General features: G+C 43.2%; 1 protein-coding gene across 3 annotated transcripts; it reads right to left on the bottom strand.

The window, feature by feature from the left end:
• Positions 1-221: 221 nt before the first annotated feature.
• On the bottom strand, positions 222-16738 carry TRPV1 (transient receptor potential cation channel subfamily V member 1). 3 transcript variants are annotated; one of them, XR_010989353.1, is made up of 18 exons: positions 12820-15427; positions 12107-12273; positions 11657-11809; positions 11147-11287; positions 10378-10676; positions 9602-9778; positions 9225-9389; positions 8864-8959; positions 8252-8322; positions 7433-7598; positions 6655-6721; positions 5574-5890; positions 4869-4996; positions 4503-4618; positions 3891-3961; positions 2278-2703; positions 1458-1572; positions 222-245 (listed from the first exon to the last, which is right to left on the bottom strand). XR_010989353.1 is itself a non-coding variant. In XM_068154716.1 (16 exons), exons 1-16 carry the CDS (start codon positions 15515-15517, stop codon positions 3795-3797), a joined length of 2628 nt encoding a protein of 875 aa, XP_068010817.1. In that variant the 5' UTR covers positions 15518-16738; the 3' UTR covers positions 3648-3794. The 3 variants fall into 3 exon arrangements, 2 of the variants coding, with proteins under 2 accessions (XP_068010817.1, XP_068010816.1); XM_068154716.1 differs by lacking the exons at positions 222-245; positions 1458-1572; positions 2278-2703 and adding an exon at positions 15436-16738 and having other exon boundaries at positions 3648-3961; positions 12820-13135; XM_068154715.1 differs by lacking the exons at positions 222-245; positions 1458-1572; positions 2278-2703 and having other exon boundaries at positions 3648-3961.
• Between the last annotated feature and the right edge of the window lie 542 nt (positions 16739-17280).

Below are 17280 nucleotides of genomic sequence, written 5' to 3'. Positions count from 1 at the left end.
TTGTGCCAGTGTGGTTATTGAGAGCTGGTGGATAGACATGGCTGTTGAACCTGATCATCTCACAGTGAGCACTTAGTGTGGACACAAATTAATGTGACTAATAACTAACTGCAAGAGGACATATTTTTACCTGCAAGCCTTAAGGAATAGCATGGGAACCAAGCACTGTTTCTCACCACCTTCACTGTGAAGCAATTACGCAAACTTCAAACTAAAGAACTCCTCAGGTGCTCAAGACATGGATTCTGTGAGACCACACAAAATATGTCTGTCAAGGTGAGCAGAAGCTCCACAGAACAACCTAAGTAAAGGTAATGTACTGCAAAGCCACACTCTTCCTCAGCCAGCAGATGTGTCTAGCAGGAGGAAGAGAAAGGTGCTGGTCCTAGCAAAGCTTTCTTAAAGCACAAAGACTTCCTGGCAAGCCACTTCTCTTCCCTGGGGGTTAGCTGCAGCTCTCCACCCTGAGAGAGAGTCTTATGTGCTCTCTGTCCTTTCAGAACAAGTACATCCCTCACAGAGATCCCACTCAGTCTGCCTGACAGAGATGCACCTTCATTTCCAAAGGCAATTCTCAGGGCCTTTGTGGAAAGAAGGTGAAGTGAGTGGTGGCAAACAGAGCCCTGGCCAGCTGAGTCTGAATAAATGTGTGCAACAGCAGGTTGGAGCCACTGCCAGGCTATACCTCCCCATCTGCAGGAAACTAATTTCTGCCCATTGCAGCAAGTGAGTGATGATATAGCTGGAAATTCTGAGAGGTGATAACAACTCACTCTAGAAAAGCAGAATAATTTTGTTTGCTTCCCAGAGAAGACTCAGGGATTTAAACAAATGCAACCAGAAAACCCAACAGCACCACCCTATGCCACAAATGCAGGGCAGTACCATTTTTAACCCCACATTATACTGATGTATGTTTTCACTCTGCATTCTAGCCTTTCAGGTTTTTCATGAAGTCCCCTGCAGTCTTTGTAATCTTGTTGGAACAGCAAGGGACAGGAAGGCAGAGATCTGTGTTCTGTGCAGGTTACCCAAGGCAGCTGATCAATCCTTCTGGACAGGCACTTGATGGAAACCAAGATGGAATGTAAGGAGCAGATTAGGTCTCTGCCCAGGCTGATAATTATGAGAAATGGATCTCTCACGGGAGATACAAAAATTTCATGGATGCTTTCCAGCTATATCATCATCCTGGTGTGCTTTCAAGCTTAAGTGTGCCCTGGCACATAAAGGCATGGAGACAATCAACCAGGGGCTTCTGGTGAGCACCTTTCTACATTTATTCTTAATAATTGTAAAAAGAAATCATTTCACTCTCTCAGCCTGTCTTGTCTTCTCAGCTCTACTTGTTTTACACATGGACTGTTTCTGGCCATGCTCAGCACAGAGCATAATGAAGTCTTGAGTGGAACCTATAGAGACTGCTACCAATGGTATGACATTGAACACACACCTACCTTAAACAGCTTTTGTTGTTTCCCTGTCCACCAGAGACAAAAGTTGCTTGGTTTAACTTCAAGCAATTCCTTCTACTCCTTTGGCAAGTGTCTTTGGTTGTACCTTACAAACTCTCTGAAAATAAAATTACATTTGTCCTGAATGACATTAACCAAAGAAACAAGAATTACTGGTCCTCTAGATGGTGCTACTATTTCAAATAAAGCAGCTGGATTTCAGCAAAATCCTCAACAAGAGAAATTTGTTGAACTCTATTGCTATACAGAAAGGAAGCCTGTGAGAAATTCTGACCCCAGTAAAAGAGCTGCTATCAGGCAAACCAAGACTGCATCTAACAGCAGTGAAGGGCAGCCTGTATCTAAATACACTAAGAGCCTCTCTTTAAGGATAGTGAATGTTTCGGTACTAAAGGCAGAAGAATTATAGGATGTCCCTTTCAAAGGCTGGCTCAATTTTCTATACCTTTGATGCCCAATTTTTCCAGTAACTCGCAGCTGACCCCTCCAGCAAACCACTTTGCAACACCAGTGACTCACACAAACGTTCTCTGACCACAGGCTCTGGAGCTGTCCCAGGCAAACCATGATGGGCTTTCCCTGGCAAAGAGGTGCTGCACTCTGGCCCAGTTTCACAGGAGTGCTTCAGCACAACTTCAAGTGTAGGCACAGAAACGGTGCACATGCTCAAACTGAAACCGCTGGTTAGAAACCTTGTTGGCCTAAGGATATTTATATGTGCACACTGTCCTTGGGCACTGAGGGCTGCTCACTCTAAGTGTCTTAGTGATACATAACAAGGGAATAAGGTAAAACAGTTTACCTTTGGGTGAGACACTGGAACAGGTTGTCCAGGGGAGGTCGTGGATGTGCCCTCCCTGGAGGCTTTCTAGGCCAGGTTGGTGAGCAACCTGCTCTAGTACAAGGTGTCCCTGCCTGTGGTAGGGAGCTTGGACCTAGATGATCTTCAAGGTCCCTTCCAACCCAAACCCTTCTATGAATCTTCTTGCCCAAATGAAATATTGAGCCAGCTGTCCATAAGACAAATTCCCTTATCCTTAGTTCCTTTCTGTCCATCCACTTCTCTGGAGGATGCCAAAGTTTGTCCTATTCTTTCCTCTCCATCCAGGGCTCCAATCTGTAGGTTCAGCACATCTGCCTGGTTTGTCTCCCAGAAATTTCTCCTGATTCTTTTCATAAATCCAGCCAGGTGGATTTTCAGCACCAGATTTCTTCTCTCCTGCTGTTGCTGTTGAAGCCAAGAACAAAAACTTTCTAATTTCAAGATGATTGCTATACCTTATTATACATCTGACCTTTGAAACATATATTCTCTATAACCACTATCTCTTACTTTGTGCAAAGTTCATCTGTGATCTAAATAAATGTCAAATTTGGGATCATGTTAAGCCTTTTGCCTCAGTAACAATAACTGTGAATTCTGGACTTTACTCAGACACTGCAAGAGCAACATTTATTTCATTGATTTTGCCTATTCAACCTTTACAATTTCACAGGGTGTATTTATTCTTGTGTTAAGAGAAAAGAGTAACAACACCTCTAGCCCATTCATCCTTTTGCATTCTTTCCCATTTATTTATCTGCTTTCCAAGAAACTATCCTCACAGGAACACAGCTCTGGGCTCTTGGTGATTTTTCACTGCTCTTTTATCAGTCCTTTTCTAGTTTCATAATTGGTTGGTTAGCTTTTAAGGCTGAAAAGCCACAAACATCAGGGGCTGTAGCTGCTCATAAAAATACTTTTTTCAAATGAAGAGAATCTGAAAGCAGACAGAAGGTGTGAGATCCACTGTGCTCAGGGTGTTGAGTGGTAACAATTTTTCTGTAGGTGCTTTCGTTCATAGAATGGCTTAGGGTGGAAGGGACCTCAGAGATCATCTACTCCAACCTCCCTGCTATGGACAGAGATGCAAAACAAACAGAGAAGACTGGAAACAAAAGCTGCACTGAAAAAGGGCTAGCTATCTTCCAGAGAGCTCTGAAGTGTGAGCATTTCTCAGTATGTTTATTTATATTAAAAAAAAAACCCACCTCTAGCAACTGTTTCTAATTTCCTGAGAAAATATCTAGCCCAGCAACTACAAACCAGTTAGCACAGACAGTTTCTTGCTGATTTATATCAAAAATAACCATGAAGACATGAGCTTAAACAAGAAATAATTTATTTAGCATACTTAATGAATCTTTGCACATGGCATTTCCTCACTCCTCTGACCCCTTTCCAAAATATCTCTGTTCCTACCAATCAAGTGCTCAAATTGTCCCCCTTGTGAGGACCAACATAGGCAACTAGAATTAAGCTGCTGCTCAGAAATAAGATTAGACTGACTTTGGAAGTGACTCCTTCATTGTCTCAGATTCTTCTGGCTCATAATAAGGTTCCAAAATAGGTTTTAATTTTACTTCTTCTGGTACCTTTTGAGTCTCTTCTCTCCTGCTTCCATCTCTTAAAAGTGGAACCAATGTTTTCCAATTTTTCCCTGAAACTAAAAAGAAATGGAATGGTTAATTTATTCCCCTCCACAGAAACAGAAGAAAAGACACAAGTGGTTTAAATAGGAAGCTGATGAAACAAGAATGAAGCAGGAAGAAAGGGTTTTGTGGTTTTCTTCCCCATACTGTTCCATGAGTTTTCCATATTACAGCTGGCAAGTAGAACAGAGACTGATTGCACTGTTGGATACTTCTGTGCTGGATGCTGAGCTCCCCAACTATAGGGTTTTGGACCTCCAAAGTATCTCCATGGCTGCCTGGCTGCCATCATACACTGTGCATTACCTGCCTTCTAAAACCTACAGTCAGAATGATGAATCTCTGGGGCTTCTTTCTATTCCAGAGAGTGAAAGTGCTATGTGAATAATGAACCCACTTAATCCTTTACAATTTTTGCTGACTGAAAATACCATTAACTTTGCTACTGCCCTCATCATTAGGTGCATAAACTGACTGCCCTCTAACAATTAATTGATGCTGCTTCTGTCACCAGTGTGTAGCCCATACAAGGATTTAGGTCCCTGAAACCCTCACCTCTGCCACGTTTAATTGTGTAGCTGAGATTTCGTCTGAGGTCCCCCGAGCAGCCAGGGTCTTCATTGATTATGCCCAGATGAGTATTCCACATGGACCAGTTCACTTCATCAACCCTGGGAAGGGAACAAAGCCAGTATCTAGTCAAAGGATCACCAGACAACTCCAAAATGAGTTTGTAACACAAACTGTTACTTCTCAAGGCACAGATCCACCCAGAAATCAGATTTAAACTGACCGCTGTAGGCAGTGTCAGTGCACTACTTTTCAGAGTGCTCCAGGGGGGAAGTCCTGCTTCCCATATACCAGATACCTTAATCTTGTTTGTCTGTAAGAGATTGTTCATTTGACACATAAACAGGTTACCTAAAGCACCATCTGTAATCATCCTGGCCATCAGGTGTGACCCCCACCAAGACTTGCTTCCCAGACCGGAAGGAGCGCCTCACGCAGTTCAAGTAGCTGTTCTCGATATCCAGGATTGTGATGGCTCTCTACCAGGGAAAAGAAAGCAGACCACTGAGAGGCTGCTCTTTCCAAGTCATCCAATTCCCCAACCCTGCCTGTATTTTAAAAACCTTGAGCTTTTATCATTCTCACCATCCTAGAGCTGGCACTGTGACCACTTCTTGATCATCACCCTCTGTTAATATGTCATTGAAAGGGCTGAATTACTGCCCTGTGATTACAGCTACAAAGTTCCCTTTCTTACCTCAAACAAAAACTGATGTGCCTTTGAGATTTCTGTACAGATTGGCTTGCCCCTTGCATAATCCCTGTCTTCATAGTCTGATCAGGACTTTCCATCATCAAAAGCCCAAATAATTCTGTATAATTACCAAATGCCTTGTAAATTCTGAACATCTGTGGAACCCTGGGAACATCTGCTCAGGCAAAACATCAAATGTGCTTGGAAAAGGAGCTAGGATACTTTTTTCCAGGAACTGTTCAGGGCAATCAGAAAGCAGCAGTGACCCATTATTTAGAAAAATGTCAGCTCCTCAAGATTCTGAAATTCCTTATGGTTCCCCACACCCTCTTTGTTGGACAGCAGCCTCAGAACCAATGTACCTGGAGTTTCCAGATGCTCTTGCTCTCCTGTGCAATTTTGCTCACAGTTTCCCCCATCAGTGCAATGAGCATGTTGAGCAGGAGGATGTAAGTAAGGATGACATAGAGAACCAAAAGGCTGACAAACACAGACTTGAACTTGTAGTTCTCTGTGAACTCCAGGTCCCCCATCCCAATGGTGAACTTGAACAGCTCCAAGCAGGTATAATACAGACTGTTGTAGGACGTGCGGCCTCGCTTCACGGGGCAGCATCGAGCATATTCGGAGCTGTTTGTGTCTTGCCCCTCGTTGTCATCTTCAATTAAAGTCACCACAGCTGTTGCAAAAGAGGAATCACATTCACAGGATGAAGATAAAAGTGGAGATCATAATCGCAAGCACAGGGCTAAGACATGTTATCTTCATGCTGCACTGCCCCCAGTGACACTGCTCTGTAACTCTCCATAACTGGAGAAGAGAAAGCCTGGAGGAGACCTTAGAGGGACCTTCCAGTACCTGAAGGGGGCCTGCAAGAAAGCTGGGAAGGGTCTTTTTACAAGGGCTTGTAGTGAGAGGATGAGAGGGAGTGGATTGAATCTTGAGGAGGGCAGATTTAGACCAGAGATTAGGAAGAAATTCTTGACAGTGAGGGTGGTGAGACATCGGAACAGATTGCCTGGGCAGGTCATGGATGCCTCTCCCCTGGGGGTGTTCAAAGCCAGGCTGGATGAGATGAGACATTTAGCAACCTGGTCTAAGAGGACGGTGTCCCTGGCCATGGCAGGGAGGTTGGAACTAGATGATGTTGAAGGTCCCTTCCAAGCCAAACCATTCTATGAATCTGTGAATCTGAGTTTTAGCTATAAAGAGCAGGATCACTGTTTTTCCATTTGGCTTTGCCAAGCAGTTTGAGATCCAGGGCAGGGAAGCTGTACTAAATTACTGTACATTATTGTCATTCTGAAGAGATTTCTCTTTTTTTGTTTTTATTAGGTTATTTTATAGCTGGCAACAACAACAAAAAAAGTCTAAGCCACTTGCAAAATAAATTTTGCTGAGGTTTCAGAAGATAACAGAAACTAACTCCATGTAGGATATTACCTGTAGAAAATCCCAAGAGGAACACTAGATAGACAAACATGAAGCGACATAAATCTCTAAGGATCATCTGCAACATGGAAACAGAGTATTTGTATGTTGCTAAAACTTCAATATAAACTGCAACACAAACTGGTAGAAAACACTGCTTCATCTCAAGGAGCAGTGAACTGCCCCTTTGTGCATGAAATGGGAGTTTATCCTGCTGAGATAATGAACCTTAATAAAGAAAACATTTTCACTCTGCTCTTCATGCAACAGTTCACACACATGTGCCTGTCATATGTATGCCAAACAGTTTAAGCTTTGTAAGTATAAACCACATTAAGACAGTTGCATATTTCTTCCCCTCTTGGGCTAGCTGTCTACATCATATAGAGAGGTTTAATCAGGCAGTTACTCCCTCTTAGCTAATTGATCTGTTTGGTAACATCTAAGCTATACCTAAAGAGATTTCCAGCTGGTAGGAAGCTGTGCCATTCCACACCAGACCAGTCTGCACTGTTCTCAGTTTACTTTCATCCATGCCTGTCCAACTTTAGTTGCTTTGAAGCATGACTGCTATAAAATATATGGATGAGGAGCAGGAGGCTTTCCTACGAAACTTAAATTGTGTCACTTCACTCAGACAGTAATGGCCAAGTATAGCAGAGTGGTATGAGATTTCCCACTGGCATCATGGAGGTAGATATGGTGACTTCTGTGCTGGAAATGGGGCTGTTGGCAGCAGTGCCCCAATCTAAACACTGTGCTGCCCTCCTCATCTACTCATTGGACTGACCTTGGCAATCATGACAGAGTAAATGCCCATCTGCTGGAAGCCACGGGTGTAGTAGAGCATGTTAGCCCAGCCCAGCGCCAAGGAGAAGACCATGGAAGCCACATACAGTTCCTGGCCACAGAAATACAGCACCACAGAGCTCAGGAGGAGCAAGGAGTGAAGAAAGCTGTAAGATAAGCATGGTCTGAATGCAGAGTTGGCCACAGGTGGTGGCAACAGAGGAGCCTCATGAGGTATTCAGCAGAATAAGGCATTCTTTAGAACACAAAGGAAGTTTGCCAGACATTTCCTCTCTTCCCTTCATTCTTTCCCTTCTCAAATCCTACAGTTCCTCTTGCAAACTCCTCAGTTTCTCCACATATGAACTTCTATAGTCTTATCCCTGCTTTTCCTTGTGACTGGAGGGAAGAAAAGACCTTGAAAAGAAGAATTTCTTCCGCCCTCCCCCTCTTTCCACAGACCCCAGAAATTGCCCTGTTTAAGGGCACTCCAACTGGAGAATGAAAGGGCTCAAATTATGAAGAGGTAAAGCTCCTTTGGGAATGGGAGGATTTCTGCACATCCAATACATACACTCAATTTCAAGTCCAACTTGGAGATCTATTCCTAACTCTGCTGCACGTCACAGTCACTGAACTTCTACACACTTCATTTGCTTTACCTCCAACTTCAGTGATCTCCACTGGCAAGTATTTTTGTAAGGACACAGGAAATAACAGCAAAGCATCTACCTATGACAGATGGCTTCAGCCAAAGCTACAGATCTCACACATTCCATCTGTTTCATGCTTAAATGCAAAGAAAGATGTTGGAGCTTACAAAAGAACTTCACTGTAGCTGTCAACAATCAGTGACTTGAATGATGGGCGTCTCTGCACAAAATACTGTATCTGAAAAACAAAAGGGAGTAAGACCATGTTTGCAGCTGAGGAGGGATTAAGTATCCCATGTGAATGCTTCAAGTAAGCACTGATACCTACACCAGGGAGCTGGTAGCTATAAAGCTTCTCACAAGAATAGCTCAAAACCAGCACTGACACAAGATCTGGGGAGTTACCCTTCCAGTAACACTTGCTTCTGTTATGTCTCCTTTGAAAGCAACAACCTGGTTCGAGTGCCTGTGATTCACTGCACACTCTCTACTGGCTGCCAAGAGGAAGCAGAGGGACTTTAAGATGAGACAGGTCAGCTTTAACAGAGGCAAAAGTTTCAAAACCCCATTCTGAAGCTTTGGCCAGGCTAACTGGTGAGCTGCACACAGACTTGATGAATCTTCCTTTTTTATACAGCAGGTACGCATCAAGCCAAGGGAAAATATTTGTGACTTGATTAGAACATGAATTTTCTTAGCAGACAGTGCTAATGAATGGGAAAGGCATGTTTGATTCCTGCATCTACCCAGACAGCACAAAGAAGTCTCAAATATCTTACCCCTCTGAGAAAGAAATACAGGCCTCCAAGTACACTCAGGATCTCTCCAGTCGCTCGAAAATACGCCCCAGTGCTGTGACCAAACGTGAAGGGAGGCTGTGTAAGACAGGAAGACATATTCAGCAGAAGTGGAGATGGGAAAGACCTGGTCTTGACAGCACCTGAAAACATTTCTGGGACACAGGTTAAATTTCTGAATGTGTTGTGCAAAGGGGCAACACTGGGAAGCAAGGAGGGTGAAAATCTCCCTGTCCCTTCGGTAAAGAAGGAAACCCTGATGGTAAGAGCACATTCAGGTGGCAGGCACCTCTGGGTTATCATGCACTGGGTGGTTCCCTGCTATATGACAGGAATAACATACCTTTTCCTTCTTTGCTACAGGTCTGTAGTAAGCAGCTGCAGTGAGGATGATGATATGCATGGCATAGACAAAGAAGTTGAAGTAAAATAAGTGTTTGACAAACCGGTCCCACTTGTCTTGCAGCAGCCTGTTCAGGGGTTCCACCAGCAGCATCTCATGACGGTTCTGAGTGGAAAGAGAAAGAGGAAAGCCTTGATGGGACCAGTAGGTACTGGGATTTGAAAACAGCAAATGCTATTAATCTTCAGCACATGTTCCCTCTACTGCCTTTAGAGCTGTTTACAGAAATGAGGCTAAAGATGAGCTGTGTGAACATGGAGCTCTTGCCCAGCAGTCCCCCAGCCCGCACACAACATGCCAAGGAGGCTCATACTCACTGGTGTTTCACTGCTGTAGGCAATAATCTCAAGCACTGAATTTTTCTCACACGTGTCTATACAGGAAAGGTCATACAGAGAGGAGTGGACAGGTCCATAAGCCCATTCAGTGAACTTCCTAGACAAGTGTCTGCACTCAGGATCCTTGATCTCTCGTCTGAGGATGTAAGCGAAAATCTAATTGCAAAAGAACAATACAACCAACATTTCAGTGCTAATAGACTTCTAGTTCCTCAGGATCTCCACAAGACAGAATGGCTAACTTCTCCCTAGTTTAACTGTGCTGAAATCTAACCTCTCAAGCACTTCAGGAAAACACAGTTCATTTTCTTAGGGGATGCTGGGAGGTGGCAAACACAAATATCACTTACAATTTCTCATGATCTGTTTCAAAACTGCAAGAGAAAAGCAGAGATGGATGTCACAGATCTCTGAGCAGCCATTTCTAATGGGGACTGCCAGAAGGTGAGTTCTAGCAGCCAGGCAGAAGCAGAAGGTCTCTAGTAGTTCAGATGATAAAAGAGACCCACTGCTTCCCCTTGGGCTGCTTTTCATACCTGTGACTTATGAATAATGCCAGCTGGGCTGAGACATACAAACACTTCACAGCTTTTAAAGACTGTGCAGTTTTGCATCTTAAACTGCAGCATGAATTCCTCTTAACTAAAAGGCCCCAACAATAAGCAGTGATAAAAATCTGTCCTGCATAAATATTTTGCAGGTACTATGTATAACTTGGCACACAATGGGACAGCTAAACACCTTTGCTCACCTACCCCTATCTTCCCCGTTTTGGCTGCCAGAGTTAATGGAGTCAGCCCTTTCTTGTTGGTGAGTTCTTCTAGCTTCAGCATTGGATTAATTTTGGCACCAAGGATCAATATGTTATTGTACATCTTGGTAACAAACTTGGTGTTATCCTTAGTATTATCTGCAATCTCCACCAGTGTGTGCAGGACCATGTTGCCCATGGAGTCCTCAGCAGCAATGCTGGCTGCCTGGTAGGGGTTCTCCAGGAGGAATTTCACAATGCAGAGCTGGTTAGTGCAGGCAGCCAGGGACAAAGGCAGCTCCCCTATGGGCAAGGAATGGGAATGAGTGGTCAGAAAGCCCACTACCATACATGCATAAATAGAAAGAAGATCATGTTGCTTTCATCTGTCACCATGAGGAGAAGAGGTGAATTTCTCTGTCTCATATAGCACCAGTTCTTGTGACAGCTGTTAGAATCACTCTCTAGTTTAACTGCATACAAAAAAAAGCAGTGAAGGAAGAGCTAGCAGAAGGCTATCACCCTTCAAAACATACAGTGCTCAGAAACCAAAGGGATGTAGCCACCAAGCTCACAATGAACACCATCAACTACCAGCTGTGTTTCTTTATAATCTCAGCCTTTGGGACTAAATATTTGGACCAAGTGGTGGAATATCCCATCTGGTAATTCTGAGCCTCCAGTCCCACATGCATAGGATTATTTAACAGCTTGCACTTGGGATACTGCTAGGATAACTCAATTAATAAAGCCCATACTGTGCTCACCCCTACCAAAATAAAAGCCAGGTTTTCCTTTGATTTTCCTGAAGAACTCCCCACAGGCTCTTGCATGAACATCTGCTCCATTCTGGACCAAGAGCTTCACCAGGTACATGTTCCTTCTCTCAATGGCAATGTGAAGTGCAGTCTGGCCTGCAGAGAAACTCATCAGACAGAAATCTTCAACGTTTAATACAGACTGAGAGCTTTCAGGCACTACAATTCCTTCAGCTCCATGTATGATGGTGGAATGGAGAGCTCTGCAGACTAAAAACCTCTAGAACTGAACAAAGATGGCCCAGACAGCACATCCAAGTCCCCATAACTGCTATTAAATTAATACAGATCAAAGATGGCAGAATATTGCACCTAACAAAACACTGCCCTAGTACAAGTACACTTTGTTAACCACACACTGGAACTCTGGGATGCTGTGTCCTCAGGCAGAGGATTGCTTGAGAGCCCCACCTAACCTTCAGTCTTATCACCAAGAGTATTCACTGCATCAGCTGTCTCCCTTACCCTTGTAGTAGTTGTCAGTATACTCTGAGTTAACAAACTCTTTCAGGGTTCCAGTTTTCTTTGCAATATCCAGCAGCAGGGGAATGGTATCATTTTTCCCATCATGCAGATTCAGCATAGCTTTCAGTAAGCAGGTTTTCCCAGTTTCTGGCTCTGTAACCAGAAAAGGAAACAAACAGTAAAATTGCAGCTCTATGAAAGTGCTTACAAACCTGCCATCTACTCCCAGGCATGCAGGAATCAGTGAGGTTCCTTTGAACAGACAGGAAAACCTATTTCTGAATTCTGCTGTAACCTTTCAATCACTGAGCTGCCCAATCAATAGGGAAGTACTGGCTGCCAGAGGGCCTCCTGCAGACACTTCACACAATTATGGATTCTGTTTTCATCTCGGGAGCACTACAAGAAGAAGAAGGAGGCAGCTTAAATTATGTGATACTAGAAAGGTACCTTTGAACTCATCATCTGTGAGGTGCTTCAAGGTTCTGTTAAGGTAGAGCAGCAGGTCATCCAGGTCCTTTGTGTTGCCTTGGGCTACAGCATCAAAGATCCTTCTGCGGTCATAAAATTTGAAGGCTTTTTCTGAGCAGCCTGTGATGGAATCTGTAGATAGGAGCCTAACAAGGGTAAAGTTCAGTTACTTGAAGTCAGATATTTAGCAACCTTTATTGTAAACTCCCACAATGCTATTTTTCTTTTGCTTGTGGGAAGAGGTAAGTACTATAGATTAGTATAGGTGGATCTGCAAAGCCTACAAGATCCAAAAAAAGAAGTCTGCAAGCAACTGATAAAATCCTGTATCTGTTGCTCAAAGGTTGGTAACAGGACTTAAAGGACATGGAAGATGGCAGGCTAACTGCAGGCCTGGGAGCCAGGCAGTTCCATCTTCCCATTCTGACTGATGTCCATTCAAAGAACAGTTTCAAGCAAGTAATTAAGGCCTACAGCTAATTTTGGGCAAAACATCCATGGACTGAATTTGCAGAGGTGCCAAGAGACAACAGCTGTTGTCACTTTCAGATGCAACATTTCTTGTTTTGGCAAAGAAAACAGTGAAACTGAAAAACCAGGCACGCTCATGTGGAGAGAACAACTGCTCCTCAAATAGCAGTCTGCAGCTGTCAAACCCTTCAGTACAACCAAATCTTACACAGCAAACTTACTTGTGAAGTTTCCCCCTCTCCAAATTGGCGTGAAACTTGATGACAGAAGGTGCCATCAGATGATCCATCTGGTAAAGGGAGTCCATGGGAGCCATGTCCTTGTCACTGTCCCCCATCACGAACCGCCCACGTCTCGCGAAGATGTTGCTTTTGGGCGGCTGCACCTTGGTGCTGACTGTTCCCTGGAGGCTGTCAGGTGTTTCCTGCAGGGAGTCCTCCCCATCCATGTATTCATCTGTCACTTCAGATTCCTCCATGTCAGAACTGCCAAATTTCTTCATCTTCCCAAGAATGGAAGACATGATGAGCAGGCAGTCTGTGAGGCTTTGAACACAGGAGTGTTACAAGATCTTTAAAAGGCCCTCAACTACAAACCAAATTACAGTAGGCAGAAAGCTTCTTCATACATTCAGTGTGAAAAACAACATCGTGAACAGGCTTCAAGGGCGGTTCTCTTCACACAAGCATTCTGAGGGGTTATCTGCAAACCCTACTTGGTACACTAAAGTTAGCTTTTTCAGTTCTGTGCAAGTAGAATAGGGAAGAAACTTTGGTCAGGCATTTGCATTTTCTGTAACACTGCACAGTACACAGGCAAAGAAAATATCAGTTGACAAAACTGCACGTTTAGGGTTACTGGAAGGGAAACAGTAAGGTGAAGACAAGGTGCTAATGGCTGCAGTTTAACTTACTATGTCCTCTGAGCTCACCTGGCAAGTTCTTGGTGTCCTTAGAATAATCACTCTGAAAGAATAACACAGCATCTTAGTAATTTCATTGTTCTGTAGGAAATTGTATAGAGGAAAATAATTCCATTTGGAATATTAAAAGGATATTAAAAGCACAGGATATTAAAAGCACAGAACAACAATTACACCAGTGAAAAAGTTCTAAAAACAGTGTTATAAAGCATGGGGGGAAAAAATACACTAGGAATACAGCCATATGTGGTTTCATTTAGGGTGTGGATTGAACCAAAGACATCAGAGAAGGGCTATGGAAAATGCAATCATTTGTTTTCCACAGACTAGGTGCAATATTAAATCTGCAGAATAGCCTCAATCCTGTCTCCCTGGCAATTTGCTCAAGCCTAGTTTAGTCATTAGATGTGCTTTCATTTCATTTCCTTGTTAGGAATATAATGAAGACAAAAATGCATTTCCTCACAAGTGAGAACCTGCAAGGGAAACAACCTTCAAAATTGTGTGGAAAGATTCTTACTTTATAAGGAAAAAAGAAGAAGAAGAAGAAGAAGAATATTATCTATCCAAAAAAATTGCATAACCTGTGTGAGCTCTTTGAACCCTACAACACTGAAGTTTCATACAATAAACGAGATAAGGAAATAGATTCTGGCTAACCACATCACAACTTCAAATCAGTAATAAAGAGAGCTTACAAATCACTAACAACCATATTCTATTCAAACAGATATGCAGAACTTACAGATAGTGCAAAAAATTCCTGTCTTCTGCAAAACAGTCCAGTCTCAGTGAAACCCCTCTGGTCTACAGAAATTTGGTGCCAGATATTCCTCCTCCAATGTGGCTGGACTGAGAAGCCCTCAGTTTGCTTCTCCACTTCACTTGTCTGCAAAAGTGTTATATGTGCCTGCTGATTTTTAGAATCAAGGGAAATTCACTAGAAAAGCAGAGAATAGAGCAAGAAGATCATTAAGAACAATTCTGGAAAGAGAAGCATCATTGGCTTCTATTCCCAGGAGTTTAGCAAAGCTCTTTACAAGAATTGCAGTGAGTTGCTGTCGTTTTTCCCTCCCCTTTAATTGCATTTAGTAATGGATGCTCTTCTCCTGATTTCCTCTTCATAAATACACTCAAGCTTGCAAAAACCCTCAAACCACCAAACATTTGTTTCTGTGGCTCACAGTCTCATTTCAATTTACAAAACTTCATAGAATGTGCCACAACACTTCTCTGAGATCTGTCATCTTTCTGCACATCTTTCCTGAGTGGCTGCTCTAAAGCCCCACTAAGTAAATTAAAGACAAGCTGATCCTGAACAGAGTTGAGGGAGAACCAGAGGCAGCCCTAAGGCCTTTCCATCATTCCATACCCCTACACTGTTTTACTTCAACAACATATATGTGCAACAGTCAGCTTATAAATATTAATGCCATTAGGGGGGAAATATTCTTATCTATTCCAGGATGGATCTAACACCCTTAAAAATAAAGAACTGTATGAGATATTGCTAAATATATAATTTACAGAAGATCCTTCTGCCAAGCAGCAGTGCAGAGAAACAGCTTTTCCAGCAGGCTGAGCTGATAGGCTGTAGCTGTCAGGACAGAAGCAACCCTTCAGACTTCTGGCTTCAGAGATTTTGAGTTAAGATTATGAAATGGTTCAGTGAAGTTACCTGGTTTATATTTTGCAGAAGCTAACCATTTTTCTAGTCTTGCCAGCTAATACAGAACCATAACATCATTCAGGTTGGAAAAGACCTCCAAGATCACTGAGTCTAATCACATATGTAAAGAAGAATAACCTATTTGTTTATTTAATAGCAAACTAATTATACTACTTAAAGCACTCTACAGGATTGTACTTGAAAGAAATAAAAATGCCTGTTTATAAATGCATAAGTATAGATTACCAATAAGACAGGTCCTTAGCTGGTGCTCCTGGAGCTGTGCTGAGCAAAGCATCTCGCCCAGTGCCACAATTAACTCCTCCATTGGCAGAGCAGAGACTCAGTAGAAAAACTGCATGGAGCACTGGAGGGTCTCCCTTATTCAGTCTCTACCTTCTCTACTCCTTCTCTCTCTCCTCCCATCCAGGCATCAGCAGCTTTCAGTCTTACTGTGCTTGATGTACACACTTGGAAGCTTTCTGCTGTTTTTTTGGTGCCTCCACCAGCCTCCCTGACCTGCATTTCCGCTGGAGATGTTATTTCCTTCTCATCAGCAGCACTCACTGCTTTTTGGAACAGTGGCTGCATATATCATATTCCATCTGGGCAGGGACCTGGCTGAAAGGTGTGAGCTCACAAGATGTGAATACTTATCAGAACAGGCCAGTAACAAGAAAGAAGGAATTTATTCCTTTCTCTTGGCGCTGGATCCAACATCCTGCACAGGCTTTGAATGACTTCTGTGCTTGAGAGGGATTTCACCAACAGCCCTCTCCATCACTGCAAATGGAAAAACATCAGCAGATGTGGCAGAGATCTTACAGATGTGTGCAAAGCTGGTCTCATGTCAGAGAGAGTCCTTCCTTCACTAACAGAACCTAAAAGCAGGGAACAAATGCAGCTGGTTTTCATGGCTAACAGCACACCACTGTATCACAAGAACAAATGGTTTTTATGAACCATCTCTCAAAATGTTAACTGTGTCTGGTCTTAAAAGAGAAATCAAAGCTGCCAGAGATGAAGACAGAACCTTTGTAACTCTGAGTTTGCCAGCTCCCCCAGTTTAAATCACAAATTCTGACTGTTTCAGAGGGACTTCAATCCACATTATCACCCAAAAGCCAAAGGCAAAATAGTTACCTCCCACCTTATAAATGTATTTTCCATTTGGATATAAGCCCTGCATTCCAGGCATCTCCAGTCATGGTACAGGTCTAGCCATGTGTTTGACACCAGAGCTGGCTAACCACAGAAATAATCCTTCATGTTCATGCCAAGGTATATGCCATCTTTTACAGAGATAACATGCAACATGTGAAAACTGGCAGGCAGTCAGTGCAAGAGCCACCAAACTCCCCAGACAAGGCTGACACCCCAATTTCTTGCCTGTATGTATGTATATTGTGAGACAGCTTAAGGACAAGAAGTCTCTAATGAAAGCACCAGACTAAGTTGCAGACAGTTGCTCATCTCTCCTAGTCCTTCTAAACATTTCCTACCAGGAAAATGAGCCTCTCACAAAGGATCATTTTATGCAGAAAGTTAATGGATCTTTCCTAGTCAGTCAAATGTGAGATGATAATTACTCCTCATCTCACAAATGGGAATGACAGAGCCACAAAATGTGTACACATAGGAGCAGAAGTGGACATCAAAAGCAAGTTGTTTTCCTTCCACTGTAATGAGTGGGATGGCATGTTGAAAACATCACCAGAAACAGTGAAGGGCTGTGGCAGAAGGCAAGCACCCTTCTTGCCCACCTCACCTCCCCAGGTGCCTCTGAAAAATAGATTTGAGGCTCTGCTGGAAGACTACCAGGCTCTTTACACAACAGAGCAACTAGAATGTATTGAGTTCTGTCCAGGGGCAGATGAGGAGCAAGCAGAATATTTGTGAGTGTGAATTAAGGGTCAGGCTGGCATGAGTGACACTGTTGTGGCTGACACTGTTACAGGCCACCTGATCAGGACAAGGAAGTGAATGAGGCCTTCCACAGGCAGCTGATAGCAGCCTTGCAATTAGAGGCCCTGGTTGTCATGGGGGATTTTAATTACCCAGGTATTTGCTGGAAGGCCTCCTCAGCCACTC

The sequence above is a fragment of the Melanerpes formicivorus genome, unplaced genomic scaffold, assembly GCF_026170545.1.
Source record: "Melanerpes formicivorus ecotype bairdi unplaced genomic scaffold, bMelFor1.0.p_v2 SCAF_29, whole genome shotgun sequence".
NCBI lineage: Eukaryota > Metazoa > Chordata > Aves > Piciformes > Picidae > Melanerpes > Melanerpes formicivorus.
This window is presented reverse-complemented; position numbering and strand designations above follow the sequence as displayed.